The sequence below is a fragment of the Mobula hypostoma genome, chromosome 7 (assembly GCF_963921235.1).
Source record: "Mobula hypostoma chromosome 7, sMobHyp1.1, whole genome shotgun sequence".
Lineage (NCBI taxonomy): Eukaryota > Metazoa > Chordata > Chondrichthyes > Myliobatiformes > Myliobatidae > Mobula > Mobula hypostoma.
In genome coordinates, this window is record NC_086103.1 from 128,894,129 (window position 1) to 128,912,595 (window position 18,467).

Sequence of the window (18,467 nt, forward strand, 5' to 3'; positions counted from 1 at the left end):
ACTTTTTTCTGGATCTTGCAAGATATTAGCAATGTGGGAGACACTCAAATCTTAGATGAGAAAAGAAAGTCTAGCCACAACTGGGTTGCCACTGGAGGTCTGGAGAAGGAAACTAAAGGTCAATGATTACCAAGAAAGTACAATGAGTTTAAGATATTCATTGATAATTAGCAATTTCATCTTTCTGCTATTTGATTGCAAGTTCTGTTTATGGGGCATTTGTTCAAGAGATTAACTACTCAACCATTAAATGACATTTTTTTAAAAATCAAAACTAAGTAGTTATCATGAATTAATAGTATAAATCAGATACACATCAGGCAAAGAAAGGAACATGATTAATAATAATCTACAAGCCTTCAACTAACCTGTCCAATAGGTATCTTAAATACTCTGAACAGTCCTGTTGCGCCCCTTGATTAAACCACGGAGGAGATGAAGCTTTCAAGAAGCTACTGGGGGAGATGGCAGGTCTCTACAAATGCAAGCCAGGAAAGAAAATCATTTCAACAAAAGCTAAGGAGATCCATAAGTGCACTGCAATTGTTAGGATCCAGAACTTTGTTATACTCAATGTTAGGTGAAAATTACAGATTTCACCAAATTTCAATAAAAGATGCAGTGAACAGTATGGCATCTTCCTGGTTTACATAAGAATAGCACAGTCATTAGCAGATAAAGGGAAATGGTAGACTCCTACAGATACTCATATTCATGTAGAGGTTAAAAAGCTATTCTACAATTGCAAGTCAACTCTAATAGGGAGACCATCATTAATGAGGTCAAGCGTATTTGTCAGGATGGAAGAGGGCAAGGCTAAAAACAACCTTGTTAAGGCTTCATTTGAACAACTAAAAAAAATCTTCATGCCTTTACAAAGAACTATCTAATCTGGCATTCTTCAAGTCTAGTTAAATGAACAGATTCCAAAATACTTAAAAGATTGTAACATCACTGCCATTTCAAAAAGGGGGAAAAAAAGGAAACAAACATTCACTTGTGCTCTACATCAGGAAAAAAATTCTCAACCAAGCCCTCCAAATCCAAGTTACCACTGCAAAAGAAAGTAATATCTTTGTTGCCTGCCAAATCCAGGAAAGACAAAGAACAAAAGACTGAAACAAGACACTTAAATCTGTCAATGATGAAGCACTATATAAAATGCTAACTTGGTCTGACTGCCCTCCAATAAGGCACCTACACACTGAGCAAGTTGCAGTTTGTGGCCAATGGAACTAGGGAAGTCAACAGTACACGTTGAATGCACGGGACACTGGAAGTGATAGAATCTCGGATTGCGGTTGTAATATAGTAGTAAGTGGAATTAGTTGTTATTGTTACATGTACTGAGATAGTGAAAATCTTGTCTTACATACAGATCAAATCATTACAGTACAGAGACTGAACAAAGTAAAACAAAAACAGAATGCAGAACAAAATTCAACAGCTATGAAGAAAGTGCAGTGCAGGTAAGCAATAATGCCAAGATCATAATAAGGTAGACTGCCGGGTGAAGAGCTCAAGTACATTACATCCTGAAATAAATCCTCTCTGCATCCCCATTCTTATGATGTCTAAATTACAGAACATATCAATGCACGTTTACAACATTCTGAATATTGTATCTAGCATACAATCATTATCACCAGGTGCCATCCTAGTTTGAGCTTTGACTACCATGGCCCACACACTCCTGTTTCCAGTCAAGTGGATCAATTCATTGGTATTCATTTCCAATTCTCTGGCTGCTGTCTCCATCATCATTTGTCTTTGTCTTCCTCTTGCTTTCTTCCCTTCAATCTTTCCCATAATTACTGTGCATTCTAAACGCCTCTTTCCTAATCACATGTCCAATGAAGTTACGTTGCCTTTTCAAGATCTCAGACATTATTTCTCTTTATGTTTGCTCTGTTCATGACATCCTTGTTAGATATTTGTTTCGTCCACGATATTCTTTGCATCCTCCTCAAAAACCACATTTCTGCTGCCTCAACTGTGGCTTTCGTTTCCTCGTTACTAGATATTGTCCAACATTCTGAGCCATATAACATAACCGGATAAACGTAACATTTCAGTACTCTGAGGCAGGTTGTCATGCCTAGTTTAGTATTGGTCAGTATATTCTTCATTCTCGTAAAGGTGTCTTTTGCCATCCCTATTCTTCTTTTGATGTCCATGTCGCACCTGCCATCCGATGTTACCCAGCTTCCTAAGTAGCAAAAGTTCTTTACTTGTTTTATGTTCTCCCCATTTATTCTCAGCCGATAGGATTCTCCTTCTTCTTCTTGAATATCACCATACATTGTCTTTTTGCAATTGATAGATAGTGCAAAAATGGGTCTTTCTTCAACAATTATATCAATTAAGTTTTGTAGTTCTTCCTCCGTACTTGCAATTAACACAGTGTCATCTGCATATCTGAAATTATTGATGCTTTCACCGCCAACTTTGATTCCCAAGATGTCTTATTTTTTGTAGTATTGTTTCACTGTACACATTAAATAAATCAGGGGAGAAAACACACCCTTGTCTAATGCCTCTCTTGATTTTCATAAACTGACTCACTTCTCCATCTATTCTTACAGCAGCAGTTTGTTCTCAGTACAGATTTCTGATTAGGCGGAGGTCTTTCGAATCTAGATCTAGTTTTCTGTAATATTTCAAATAACTTATTGTGCTTCACTTTATCAAATGCTTTTCAATACCTTTTCAATCAAGCTATACAAACTATAAAGATCCCGAGTAAGATAAGTGTCCAAGCAAAGTGGATACCATACCTGGCTATGTTCCAGGAAAGCAAATAACCATTGAAGTTTCATCATTAATGACTGAGAATCACTCTCTTTGAGTAGCATAACTGCATGCCTGAAGCTAGAAAGAGAGCACAAATATTTTGGTTAGATTCACAAGAGCAGGCACAACATTATGGCTCATGAACCAGATCCTCACAATTCCAATCATAATTAACAGAGATCCACATTTTCCAGCAAAAGTAAAGCAGACTTCAGAACCAAGTAAATCTGTAGATGAAGTGTCCAATTTAACAAGCCTGGAATAAGGTGCTGATATTTGGCAAATGGAATACACAAATACACAGAGTATTGTCATGTTTAACATTTTCTCTCATTTCATTTCTTTTCATTGCATTTCTTGTGACACTGGCACAAGTTCACTCCACAAGTTGCTGAATAAATGGTGTCACTAACAATTCAAGAACTTTGACCAGACACTGCTGTGCAAAACTGCAAGATTTCACTTCTTGGGCCAAGCGCTTAGTGGCATCTGTGTATTTTTCTCAAGTATGGCAAAGACTCTAGACAAGAAAAAGTTTTATACGTGTTTCCCAGTACTGCAGTTTCATACAGCACTACTCAATGATGAAATGCAGGTTGCTTAAGCTTGGTGGACATTTTAGGGAAGGAATTTTCCAAAAGTGCTTCAAACCTATTTGCCCACTGAAAGACTAGATCCCAAACTAGGAAGAAAAATAACATTAAATTTGGTCAAGGTAATAGGAAACAATAATATGAAACTGTTAAGTTAACCAATATGGATTTTTTTTAAAGTTTTTTTTCTTAAATGTTGCATATAAAGGACATTTCAGTTTAAAAATTCAATATTTCCAATGTCAATAAACACTGCTTTCCCACTTAACCCAAGAGTAGTTTATCATCACATGTCCATTTTGGCTCCCATTCTAGACCCTTCTCTTCCATTTTGCCCTCTTGAACAAGGCTTTCCCTTGCCTTACAGTTATAACATTCTTCAATCCTTTACAGAGATCTTTGCACCCCTTCTCTATTCCAATCCATTGCTCTTTAGCCATCATACTCTCCAGGAATCATTGAATTTATGTTGCACAGAAGAGCACAGGAACAAGCCCTTCAACACTACCATGCCAAAGTAAATTAAGCTCATCAACTTATACATGACAACAATCCCTCCATACCCTACATGATCACATCCCTTAAAAGCCTCTTAATCACTACTGTTGTGTCCATTTCAACCTCTACCATTACCAGCACATTCCAGGTGCCTACCACTAAATCCAACTCTCACCTTAAATGCATGTTTTACATTTCTACCTGGGGAACATATTCTAACCATTTACCCTACAAACAGCTATATATATATATATATATATATATTTTTTTTTTTTTTTTTTTAATAAACACTTCTATCAGTCTTCTCTCAGCCTCCAATGCTCCGTAGAAAACAATTCATGTTTTTTTTTTCCCCAGTCTCCTAGCTAATACTCTCTAGGCTAGTAAAATCCTGGTAAATTTCTTCGGCACCCTCTCCAAAACTTCCATGTTACCCTATTACTTGCAGTTCAGAACTACATATTATAACCCTAACCAAGGTTTTAGTCAAACCAAAGTTTTATAAAGCTGTAAAAGGACTTCCCAACTATTGTACTCAAGTGTTCCAACTGATAAAGGGAAGCAGCTGCACCACCAACCAGCAGCTTCTCTGAATAGACCTGAGTTCTTCCCATTTCTATACAAAACCAATTCAATGACTTTATGTAACTAATTTTAAAATAATCTACTTCCATTGTGTATATTATATTAAACTACACGACTAAGTTTAAAAACTAGTTTTACAGACAAGGAGTGCACATCATATGCAATACCTGTAACTTTAAAACAATGTCACTTTAAAATCTTGATAACCATTACTTTTCTTACTCAGCTTTATTTTGAAAATTAAAGATCCTTCTGACAAATTCATTACTATTGCTGTTGAAACACGAGGCACCAATACCCAAGTAAATTTTCAAATATTACAATTAAAACCTCATAGCTACAAAGCACCAAAGGCCACAAAGTAGCAGCTGTTGTCCAATTTGGACACTAAGAATTTGAGAACTCATGGGTGCCTGCTATTCAAACTTATTTCCACTGCCTTGGAGAATGCTTCCAGTTCTTTAAGAATCATTTGACTGACTTCTTGGATAAAATAGGCATCTGTCTCACTGAAAAATAAATCCTACTGAGGAATTGAAAGTGTCCATTAACAGCACTGAACTACAGCTCATGGTCCAGATCATTTCACCTCCCAAGTGAAGTGCATTAGAAGGAGGAAGAGTGACTTCTTTGGAGTCTAGAGAATGGGACTTTTAAAACAGATCTAGCCTAATGAGCCAATATATCTATCACAAAATTAATGGTTAATAAAAGCATTATTTACTTGTTATTTATTGCATATCTAAGTACATCAGATACTTACTCAGAAGCCATGAAAAGGGCCTGAATGACACTGTTCATGTAGCAGGTATTGCCAAGATTTGCCAGTCCTGTCTTTCCTGTATCCGATTTTGCAGCAAGTCTTGAGTACAAAGGTTCCAATGCACTTTTTTGAGACATCCAGGCATTCTGATTGAGCAGCTGCTTTATTTTTTCCTCATTTGGAATTGGAAAATCCTAAAGCAAGAGGCACAAATTCAAAGAAGATATATTTCTTTTCATTTTACACACTATGTTACACCATCATCAGGCCAGAAGAGAAATTTCTTCACCCAGGAGAGAAGCAAATCTTTGGAATTCCCTACTCAATGCTTTTAGTTGTTTGGGGTAGGGGGAGAAATCAAGGAAAATTGAGTTAGTGTGGGGAAAATATGACCCATGCCTTATCTCAGTGCTAATCTTACTGGATACAAAAGCAAACATAAAGGATGAAAAACCTAATCCCACTTCTATTCCTGGTATTCTTATTTCACAAGGAAGTGGCAGAGAAATAAAACCATGAATGCAAAGTCTCCCTCAATAATTCATTTAAAGTTTTGGACAGAAGCTGGGTTACATCATTATATAGATTAAATTAGGTAATTAGCTCTGAAGCTCAATGAGAATAGTTGAGCAACAGCAAACAAGGAAGACAGTTTAAAATAGAAAGGATGAAAAAAGAACAGAAAGACTTGCAAAAGAAAATATTAAATCATTTATATTGCCATCGAATTGCATAAATGGCGTAGAGATAATCAATTTTTAAAAGTTTAAATTATGCTCCTTAATAAAAATGTACTACTGACATGCCCTAAATACGACTCTTGTGAATCTAGGTATATCTTCAGCACACAACTCAATTAATTAAAGTTCAAACACGAGGAAATCTGCAGATGCTGGAATTTCAAGCAACACACATCAAAGTTGCTGGTGAACACAGCAGGCCAGGCAGCATCTCTAGGAAGAGGTACAGTCGACGTTTCAGGCCGAGACTCTTCGTCAGGACTAACGTTCAAATTTATTATCAAAGTATACCATACACACACTTAAAATTCATCTTCTTGCTGGCACCCAACAAATAAAGAAACATGAAAAATGAGACAAAGGCTGTCAAACATCTAATGTGCAAAAGAGAACAAATCGTGCAAACATAAAAATAAACAATACATGGAAAAGGTGCCACAGATTCCACGAAAGTGAGTGCACAGCAATGAGTCAGTTCAGCGTTGGGGTGGAGGCCAATGACTGCAAGGCAATAACTGCTTCTGAACCTGGTGGCATAGGATCCAAGACTCATGCACCTAACGGTAGTAGCAAGAAGAGAGGGAGACATCAAACACAGGCAGACGTCACTGAACACCATTCTTGGGCCTCTGGTTCATCACTTTAATTGGCACAGAGTAATGGAACTGAGCAAAGGTTTGTTTTTTGCTCTCAGGCTTCAATACAGAATCTCAGCGATGGCCATACCTGTATTCTCGACAGTCAAGCTTGTCAGATCCTTCAGGAGATTGTAAAAATCGCTAGCATGTGACAATATTAAACAAATTCACAGTGGATGTAAAGTTCAAATTAGCCAGGTATTGACTATAGTAGAATAGCTTTTACCCATAATTATCACTACCACTTTGAAATTTGACTGCCCAATACCATGTTTTTGCAAGCCAACTATATAATTTATGGAAAAATGCTTGTTGTTTTTTTTTTGAAGTCTATGATTTTCTTTTTTGTATTCCATATAATCTAGTCAGTTATGTATGAATGACTCCAGACATACACAATAGTGCTCATGATAAATAATCGATTGCTTCTAGGAATTTTATGTGCTTAAGGCCCAAATCATCTACAAACCACTCATACAAACATGGGCCTTTATAACACTTAAAGCTTGCTTTAGTACTGAAACAGTTTGGTTCAAGCATATTCCAGAGTATGTATCAAATACTGGGAATCTTCATTAGGTAGGGTCCCTTACGAGCTCTCCCTTGAGTCATGCCCTCCACCCAACTGACAACAATCATATTATCCCTACAATCAACCACTGATCGCAGAACTTACTTTATATAATAAAGTGCATGTTTTTCAATGCAACAACAATATTGACAAACATTAGCAAACAGTAAAATGATTAATTTATTGGAATCTGTTACCTTTAGTGCTTGTATGACAGGTTCATACAGGTCAGGAAAGCCTGAAAATCGAAAGATCATGCAGTGTACCAATTCAGAGAGTTGTTGTCGACAGCTTATAGCCGAGTTGGACTCTTCTTTAGAGAGTGACATCATTAATTTGGGAATGTGAGGAACAAGCTGTGGAGTAGATGCAAGTTACAATATTAAAAACTTTCATTTTTAAGTACAACTGCAATATGGATAGTCATACATATGACATGTACTTTAGTAAATTTGTGAAAAATACAGAATACTGGTACCCATGATACACTTATGCCTCAACTAAAGCTTACGCATTTCTAGTCAATTAATATATTATTAATAAATGACATGATTTTTTCGTAAGTTTGAACCCATCTTCCCAAAATTAAACAAACAAGCCTGCTTCCCAAAGTTTTCCACCTACTAAAGGTTAGTGATTGAAAAGTTATGATACCCATATTAGATTTCCAGATAGCCTGTTAATTTGTTTATGTGTAAATTGATGAGCAAGGCTCCATGCTTAAATTTACAAAATTACCCAACATGAATTCATCAAATGTTTGATACTGTCAGTCAATGTGTAACCCAATGATTAGTCTTACACCAGGATTCACAAAGAACTTAAACAGAAAACATTCTTTAGAAGTACACTACCTTGCCTATAAAATCCACACAGAAAAAAAACTCCAAGACTTAACAATGGGTAAAATGTACTGAGTACAGAAAAGTGCCCCCAGTGCAAATTAAATGAACTTGGTGAGAAATGCCAGTTTGTAAACATTAGGAGGTCCCCAAATTGTCTCAAAAGTCCAAAAGGACAATTATTAAAGGAAAATGGGCCTGCTGAAATTGTAAACAGCATGTAAGTAGACTTAAAAAGAGGAAAGAGGTTTCAAGATGCAAACAGTAAATACAAGGTTTTGGATGTTACAACTGACTTTCTGTTTAAGTGATTTAAATGTTTAAAAATATTTTGCTTAAAAGCATATGAATTTTTAAAAATACTTAATGCTCTAATTTTTAAAAAGGTTTGTATTCTTAATGCTTCTGAATGTTAAGGAGATTCAATCTGTCAAAGTTTTTGTCAGCTGTGCAATGGACAGCCTGATACAGTCACATTAAGTCATGCAAGATCTTAATGTTGTACAGAGCATTCCCATTTTGAATTGGTACAGCTTTGGGCCAAATATCCCCAAAGAAAGTCAATTATGTGAATAAAAATGAATCTCAACTATTTTGCATAGTCTCCAAACATGAATAAAGGGTGTGACAGATGAAATTTTTACAAATCACTCCCATTCTGACCAGGAATAACATTTTCATTGGTACACTCCTCTAATAAAAGGCCATATACGGGTTTCCCCCACCATCCGAAGGTACAGCATTCCTATGAAACGGTTCGTAAGCCGGAATGTCGTAAAGCGAAGAAGCAATTACCATTTATTTATATGGGAAAATTTTGTGAGCGTTCGCAGACCCAAAAATAACCTACCAAATCATGCCAAATAACACATAAAACCTAAAATAACAGTAACATATAGTAAAAGCAGGAATAATATGATAAATACACAGCCTATATAAAGTAGAAATACTTTTCCACAGTCATCGCCTGAACTGTTCTCCATAGTGAAAATCTCATGCAAGCGCTGTTGGCAAAAACACGGCGCAAGCGCTCTCCAGTAACCTTTAAGCTATGAAGCTGCCAAATCATACCAAATAACATGTAAAAATACACAGCCGATATAAAGTAGAAATAATGTATGTACAGTGTAGTATCACTTAGCGGAATGGGGAAAGCGTGGTGCACACTGATGATGGTGTGTTAGGCTGAGTTGGAGGTTAGGGTGGTGCAGTGGCCCCCACCCTCCAGGCCACCGAGCGATACATTGCCGCGAAGAATGCAGTGGTGCAGCGGTAGCCGGGATGCATCCAGCACATCTTTAAGAAAAAGCATCGCCTCTGATCTCGGCCGACAGTTACGTGTCAGGCAGCACCTAATTAATTAGCTTGTTTATTTCGGCTTTTTTCTTAAAGATGTGCTGGGTGCCTCCCAACTACTGCTGCATTCTCCGCGAATCGGTATCTGTCCGCGGCCCGGGGGTTGGGGTGGTGGGACACTGAGGCGTCATCTCATCGTCGATCAGGGCAGGCAGCTCATCCTCTCCTATGACTGCCCACCTCGATGTCGAAGGTCGAGGTTCGTCGTCTGCTGTGGCTGATGTGGAAGGCTTGCTTGACTGCTGAGCCTCGCGCATTTTTAGATCATACAGTTCTTTGTAAGCACTCAAACCATCCCGCAAATATCCCCTAATCCGACGTACCCTTTCAAAATTAAAGTCGTACTTCATCATTACTCATTCGGTTTAAATTGTTATCCTTTCCTCTTCCAATTGCATCAGCTCTTCATCTATCAGTTCTTGGTCATGGGATGCCAAAACCTCTTCAACATTTTCTTCGTCAGCTTCCACAAGCCAAACTCACTCAGTTCTTACTTCGTTCACCATGATCAAAATGCTTAATTATGTCTAGCTTTACACTAAGTGTAACACCCTTACGAGCTCTTTCAGGCTTTTCCAATACCATAGAACTCATCTCGCAAATGGCTGCTCACAGACACGTGTTTAAGCAATAACGGCGAGAATGCCGTTCCGAATCCGGGGAGAGCGGCTGTTCGGGACGCGCTGCCTTTTATCATGCACTGATTTATTTTTCACACGCTGCTTTTTTCCTAACAGTGAAAACACCTTCTGTTAGCGAAAACAGGGTACGTAGGTCTTTCGTAACAGTGAGGTTTCATAAAGCGAATGTTCAAAAAGCAGGGGACACCTGTGGACCACATTCTCTACTTAAAGCAGGAAAACTGAGCTCAACACTGGTAACACAACTATTATATGGGCAACATACATCTGCAGAAGAATGGATAATCTCACCCAAACCTTGCAATGAGTTTCATTTTTAAATGGTTCTAGTTAAATAACAATATAATGTCTTCACAAATAGAAGAAAGTTTGTAAGAATCTTACAAATGAGAGAGCAAACTCTACAACTAAGGACAAAGTCGTTTATTAAAAAATTCCTTGCATGTTTTAAATATAATTTAATCTTAAAAAATATAGCAGTTTAAAATACAGTTGCACCTATTCAACCAGTTTTTAAATCTCCCCTTAAAGCTGATCTATTGCCCCTCAAAGCAATGGTTAAGAGTAGATCCAAGTAGTGGTTAAACCTAGAATTAGCAAGTCCATAATTCAAAAATACAATAACTAAAATATTTAAGCACTTCAGATAGCTGATTAAGTAGAATTTCTAGTTTAAGTGCAAAGTTGTTTTCATCACTGTCAAATTGAGGAGGTTTTTTTTTCCAGTCAATGTAAAGTAGTTTAATCACCTTTGTTCACACAGTAGACTGTCATACTGAATGGAAAGTCCATTCAGTGAAAACAATCTCTTCAGTCAGAAGAGACAAAATCTCTTCAGGCAGAAGAGCTAAGCTATTATGATGGCCCATTACATAATAATTCTTGCAGAATGACTGAATCTAGTTTCCATTTGTTTTGTCCCAACTTCAGAAATACTGTTTCAGGGCTGAAAATTCAAAATATTCAAAATCAAACCTGCTCCTTTACTATTGAAAAAAAAAAGGATATCTACTCAAATATAGATGTAGAGTACCTAATGAACCAGCACAAATATTTAAAATTTGAATTTCGAATAGTGAACAAAAGCAGGTTTGAGTTTGTAAGCAAAACACATTTTCCAAGCAAGATATGCAATCTTGCTTCCACATTCAGTTACCCAAGTACTCCTGTTAACATTTGTACATGCTCAAAAGTTCAATAAAAATTATACCAAATCAAAACAAAAACCTAGAACATAATAGGAAAAAAATTCCATGTACAGTTCCAACACAGCCCCCAGATCAAGGATCATAACACGTACCACATGGAATGCTTCCGATGAATGCTGGAAACTTAAAAGCATGTATTTCAGCACAGAAAGTGCTCCTGCTCTTACAACTGGGAAAAAGAGCCTTGAGAACACCTAGAAAGCAAAGCTTGTGCATCAGTAAAGAGGGAAGACTTGTACAAATAAAATTGAAACTAGCCTAAAATTGTCAAGAAAATATTTAAAATATAATCACTATTGTAATATAGCAAGGACACTTTGCACTTTAAAATACATTTGATCAATCATAAATATTGCAGCAAAAAGTCACCTGATCTTTTACTTCATTATTAGACTTTTAGTGAAGAATAGCAAAAACTCAAATTAACAAAATATTGCACCAATGTTTTTCTCATCCCTCTGACCAAGTCAATGTACAGTTGATATACAAAATTTATAATGAAGAGGACCTGTATCCAGACTTGGAAATCTTGAGCCAGAAACAGCTTCAGTGGAAAGGGAGCTTGGGTTTCAGTGGACAAACAACCCAGCATCAGATCTAATATTCCAAAACATACAGACACGGATCTCGCGATAATAGTAATAGCAATCCAATGGCACTTACTGCTATTACACCACAAACTCTGGCTGGCAATTCAAAATTTTCATGCACATATAGTTCATGCAGAAATCCTGAAGTTGCTGCTACTGACCAAATTATATGGACTATGTTTGTAGCATTCTCCAAATAAGAAGGCTTGAATTTTGATTTTTACTTGATTCTTTGTTATCATGTGTACAAAGATTATCTATAAAAATACCACACCACAAAGCCTCAAAAATGTGACCCAATTTTTTTTTGCTTTATGAATTACTCCAATTACTGCAATGAAAATTTCATAGGATTTGAACATGTAAATACATTTTTTAAATATTTCAACCTTTACCTTAGTGTTATATTAAAGCTAGGCATGTACAGATACAACTGGAAATTTTATCTTGGCTTTCCATTTGAGAATTCTGCATCAGATTACTGGGCAACTTGTATGACAAAAGTGCTGTACATCAAAATTCCATTGACCAACACTGGGCTCCAGCATCGCTGGCAAGGACATTTTATCATCTCCAAATGTCCTTAAGGGTTACTTTCTCAAACCCTTGCAATGCTAATAGATACCACCTGAACAAATGGAGACATTTTCAACATCAGGATATTAACTCCAGGAGGGAAACTGAAATTATGATATCATGTAACTGTATTCTTTCAGTGTAGTAAATACACAAGATAGAGAGAATTCATGCAGCTTTTGTGGAGGGAGTCATTTTGAACTCCAAGAACACTGTGTCATTCAGGGTACTTTAATCTGGATAATGTTGAACTTCAAGTGCTGTTGGAACAGCAGCCATCCAGACAGGTAAACAGCCACACTTTTACAAACCACATATCAGGAAGCAAGCCACCTGCTGCAGAATATCCAGTTTATGACTTGGTTCTTAAGCCATCGTATTTATAGCTATCAGCAAGTTCTAGGTCACATTATTAAAAAAACTATTCTTCAACCAAGAGAACCGAATTGATGAAATTGACTACTAAAGATGTACTTAGATACTGTAGTGTACATAAAAACAAGCATCAACATTTCAAGAAATGACTGCCACCATCCAACCCAGTTATCAAAATTTTTGACAGGTCTGGTAAGTTTTGCCAGACCCCTCTGAATATGCTGAATTGCAATCCATTTAATAGTTATAATTTCATAATCATAATATTCAAAAAGCTAAAAGAAATTTTGCAGTACCAACTCAATTGCACTCTTTCCATTAGCATTGCATCTAAATATTGTCAATTTTAAAAATCAATCTTTCAGGTGTTGACCTCAATTTCCAAATTACCAGTGAGATGAAACTCACCTGTTCAATTTTTGACAGCGTGACTTCAATCAAAATGCTGAACTTTTTCACAGCAGCCAAACCTTTCAATAAGCCAATAATCCACTTATCTATGTTATTGGCTAATGGCCATGAAAGCCAATCAATCATACTACAATTTAAAAAAAGACAAAAGTTAGAAATTGTTATTCTGTTAATAAGGACAGTTCCCTAAACAGGATAGTCTCTCCAAAAATCCATCTTTGTAGTCTAATAAAAAAAGCTCAAATCTTATTCCTAATGCTCTTTCCATTTGTACTCAAAGGAACAGTGCAAATCAAAAAGCAAATTTTAGATGAGGGATAGACCGTCAGACAGACAGATTCCATCCTTAGCCATTCAAGCATAGACAAAAACAGTGACAAAAAATCTAAAACACTAACTTACAAATATAAAATAAAATGGATGTCAAAAATTTATCACTGAGAAAATGTTACAAATCATTAACAGGTGAAAACAAGTTTCAAGAGGTAAGTGTAACTTAGAGACAGAAAGCTTTAACTTTCAAGCCATGATAGAAGGAAAGTTAAAAGGCAATGATTTCTGGCTCGGTATTTAACAAAATACAAATAAGTTCTGGAGATGGCAAAACCTGAGACTTTAACAGTAAGAAAACCACATAAGATGGGTTTATTTGGAATACAGGAAGTACAAGAGATGACATTGTAATTGTATCTCAGATTTCTCTCGACCAATACTATTGTACAAGTAATAGTATTGATAGACAGCAATACCACCAACAAGCAAAGCCGGGAAGTGGCAATAATCTAACGATGAATAGAATCCAAGTATTGAAAGCAAACTAAATAGCTCCAACATATATATCATAGTGCCACACCAGATGTTCTGTCTGCTACTAACACATAACACTATCAGGCTCAAAGAAAGCAATGGATCACATAACTCATGTTGGTCATATATGTCAGAGACTGATAAAAAAAAATTGTTGGTAATTGGGCAAAGAGTTAAGCCTCAATGCTTTAAGCAGCTAATGGATAGTTTAACAATCTGCATTAGGTATCTACACTGATTTTGTTCATTTACAGTCAAAAGAACACAGCATCATACACTGAATGAATTCCTCCGTTGATAACTATCAGGAACTAACACAGTGCATGGTACTGTAGGAGGATTGGCAGTGTTCCAATTTGTTATGTACTTTATTTAAATATATAATTTGTTACTCAGTTAAACAGTAGTTTTTACTTTTTTTTAAAAAAAAATACCTTTTAAAAACAATTTCCATGAAATCACCTAATTGGGGCTGCCACTCAGTTCAGCCAAAATATACTTGCCCTGACGTGTCTCAATTAACCAGAATTCACTGTAGTAGGGAAAATATTTCACATATCTTTAGATGGAATAGTTCCTGTGTTTAACATTTTTTCCTGCGTCTAAGAGCAAGAGATAGAATGAAGAGAAACATTCATCAGTTGGAAGCTTATTTCAGAATCAGAGAATAGATGGTCCAACCCAAGAAGTGACACTTATTCAGCATAACAAATAAATAGTATTTCTTAAAGGCAGATTCAAATTTCAAGAATTTAGTGTTTTTTTTTTCCTATACCCAGTGCTATAATTAGTTAACTTGAGACTCACAGCACCCTGGTATAAAACAGATACAGCTGGATATTCGTCATGTCCAATAAATTACATTTTTATTTTAGATCATCTTTGCCAAGTACAAGTACCTCAAAGAATCACCAACAATTTGTTCCCAAGTATAAACACAAGAGATTCTGCAGTTGCTGGAAATCCAGAGCAACAAACAAAGGTCTGGAGAAATTCGGGACCTGATGAAGGGTCTCAGCCTGAAACGTTAACTGTTTGTTCCTCCCCGCAGATGCTGCCCAACTTGCTGAGTTCCACCAAAGTTTTGTGTGTGCCCCCAAGTAGTTTAGTTTGTTTGTTACCCATATTCCTTATCCCCTTATTCCAAGATTCCTTAGTTCCACAATATTTAAAGTTATCAGGAGTCCTAATTTTCTACAAACCAGTCTGGTTTGTGACTGTGATACTTAGTAGGTTAATTGGTCAGAGCAAATTGTCCTGCAATTAAGCTAGGGTTAAATCGGGTGGTTTTCTGGGCAGTGCACTGGATCAGCAGACCTGTTCAGCACTGTATCTATAAATAAAAAATTAAAATAATTTTCAGACCTTTAAATCCAACTGCAAAACAAGTTACACAATAGATTGGAACACCCATTTTCTAATTTTTCCTCAAGAACTGTAATGTGACTAGGGGTAATAATTTTTTTTAAATGTTTATTCAGGTCTATATTACACTCAGACGAGGAATTCTGCAGATGCTGGAAATTCAAGCAACTTACAAAGTTGCTGGTGAACACAGCAGGCCAGGCAGTATCTCTAGGAAGAGGTACAGTCGACCTTTTGGGCTGAGACCCTTCGTCAGGACTAACTGAAGGAAGAGTTAGTAAGAGATTACATTCAACAAGTTTTAGAGCAGTAATGATAACTGTAGGTTCAAACTGATACCTGATCAGCTGCAGTTCTATTTGAAAGACTAAGAAAACATGTAACTACCCAAAACAACTTACTTGGTCAGAGCAGTCATCATCTCTATATCCATGATGCAATCATCATTTGTCAAGTTTTGAATGACTGCATCCATGATTTCCAATGGCACATACTGGACCACAGTGGCCAATGCATTTGATGGACCATCAAATACTTCTGCAAAAGACCCATAATTTTTCCTTTAGAAAATACATCTGAAGGTTTAACCAGATCTTCAATTTAACAATTAATGCAAACTATCCAGTTTCTTTGTACTTGCAACTATGTCATAAAGTTACATCCTGCAAAAGATCGTAATTAAGATACCTCATTTCTAGGCAGTTTATCTCCAAAACAAACTTAAATTCTTAAAATTGTATTTGTCATCACTAATATTTAACTCATTTACTAGTGTAAAAATTATGATTTTTATCATATTACTACTAGAGGAATCTTACTGTGCTAGTTGTGTTGCTCCATTGCCGTTCTGTTAGTCAGTCTGTAGGACCAGATGAAACTTCAAGTATCAAAATAGGGTTGTATTCAATCAGTTTGGGCAACCATAATGCAATTCTTCTTGTTCCATACTTTTCTTTTCCCTCTTAATGTGAATATTAAATCCCACCCTAGCTAAACTTTTGGCCATTTTCTCCAAGAATAGCGAATGGATTCATTAAATTTTGCTTATATTGCTCTTTTTATGTGCTTGGGAGACATAGTCAAATTGAAGCCTTTCAAGTTTAAAAAAAACACTCTCCCCTCCTCCTCCACCGCCCCCCCCCACCACCAAATAGTTCCAATCAAACAATTCAGCTAGCAAAGAGGAGCCACTAGGTGGCATTAAAAAAACCTCAACACTATATTGTAAAAATTAACATTTTTCTACAAAAAAGCTTTGGCTTTCCAATTGGTCAATGGATTGCAATGATTTCCTTTTGCAACACAATGAGTCCAAACGCTTCTAAGATATTGGTTATTTCTCACATTCTGAATAATGTAAATAAAGCAGGTCTTTTGTTCATAACAAATGTCAGAAGACATTTTTTAAATGTTATTAGCTTTCCTCATTTTAGAAGTTGAACAAGCTGCATTGTATGGCAGTACTTCTTACTCAGACATTCAGATAGAGTGCCGAGCTACACGTAGAGTTTCAAGGAAGAGTGCATTTTCTTAGCTGCAAGAATATGGAACTTGCCAAGGTACTGAAGTGTGACATGTAGCTTTTCAAGCCAAGCTACTGTAGACCTACAAGAAATGATGCATTCAAAGGATGCCACAAGTTTGAAAACCTAAAACTTATGGTTGCTTGCAGCTGGGCAAGGCCAAGAGACTAAGATTAAATTTAAAGATTTGTGTAACATAACCAGTGTGCAGGGCCGAAATGGTAAGATTTTACAACATTTACACACATGGGATTTCCCAACATTGTGAAGAGCACCAGGTAGGCAAAAATATCCCACATGTAGAGATCACATCACATATGACAGTAAGATATGAGCAGCCAACTACCTCAAAAATAATGACCAAATCATATTTAAGGTCAAAGTTTATTTCAAGTCAAATTGTATTTTGAGAGAAATTAGTAATGCATAATTGCAAGATACATATCACGACTAGTAAACAAGTCAATGAAAAATAGATTATACCTATTCTGATGGTTTATGTAAAAGATCTTTTTTAAAATGACAGAACAAACAAGTAACATTACCATTATCCTGGCAAAAATTTCTTCTGCAACACACACAAAATGCTTGAGGAACTCAGGTGAGACAGCATCTATGGAAAAGAGTAAACAGTCGACGTTTCGGGCCTTCTTCAAAGCTGAGGGAAGGGGGAAGATGTCAGAATAAAAAGGGTGGTGGGGGGGATTGGAAGGAGGCTCTTTAGAAGGTGACAGGTGAAACCAGGTGGGTGGGAAAGGTAAAGGGATGGACAAGAAAGAATCTGATAGAAGAGGAGAATGGATCATAGGAGAAAAGGAAGGAGGAGGGGACCCAACAGAAGTAATAGGCAGGTTAGAAGTAGTGAAAGGTCAGAGTGTGGAATAGAGGAAATGGAGGGGGATGGGGGGGGTGAAAAAAATTTTGTTCACCAGAAGAAATCTATATTCATACCATCAGGTTGAAGGGTACCCAGATGGAATACAAGGTATTGCTCCTCCACCCTGAAGGTTGCCTCATCTTGGCACAAGAGGCGGCCATGGATCAACACATGAGAATGGGAACTGTAATTAAAATATTTGGCCACCGGGAAGTCCCGCTTGTGGTGCAAAGGTGCTCAATGGAGTGGTTCCCCCAATTAACGACGGGTCTCACCAATGTCGAGGACCACCAGACAGAAAAGACAACCCCAGCAGATTCGCAGGTAAAGTGTTGCCTCTCCTGGAAGGACTGTTCGGAGACCTGAAAGGGGTGCATGGGGAAGTGTGGCACTTAGGCCACTTGCAGGGACAAGTGCCAGGAGGGACAAATAGAAAAGGGAGTTGCAGAGAGAGTGATCCCTATGGGGGGGGGGGGCGGTAGGTAAAGATATAGTTAGTGGTAGGGCCCTTTGGAGATGGCGGAGGCTGACGGGGGTGGTATCACTATTACGACGTCAAGAAGATGGGGTGAGCACAAAGCAAATTTCTTCTGCTAATTAAACCCAACAAAAACCAAATGCATTAAAAAACAATTTCACAAACCAAATGTTTTTGCAATCTCAGCTCCAGAAAATAGATCATCATCCATGAGGCACCACCGTCACACTGGGTTAT

The 18,467-nt window shown here is 37.0% G+C and overlaps 1 protein-coding gene across 2 annotated transcripts in view; it reads right to left on the reverse strand.

The window, feature by feature from the left end:
- Positions 1-18,467, reverse strand: part of LOC134349515 (ubiquitin carboxyl-terminal hydrolase 35-like) — a 43,204-nt gene that overhangs the window by 16,920 nt on the left and 7,817 nt on the right. For both annotated transcript variants that reach the window (XM_063053969.1, XM_063053968.1), the window contains exons 4-10: positions 15,754-15,889; positions 13,178-13,307; positions 11,321-11,422; positions 7,379-7,537; positions 5,233-5,426; positions 2,778-2,871; positions 369-475 (exon numbers count right to left, since the gene is read on the reverse strand). In XM_063053969.1, the coding sequence (XP_062910039.1) occupies positions 369-475; positions 2,778-2,871; positions 5,233-5,426; positions 7,379-7,537; positions 11,321-11,422; positions 13,178-13,307; positions 15,754-15,889 (922 nt within the window). The remainder of the gene's footprint in view (positions 1-368; positions 476-2,777; positions 2,872-5,232; positions 5,427-7,378; positions 7,538-11,320; positions 11,423-13,177; positions 13,308-15,753; positions 15,890-18,467) is intronic.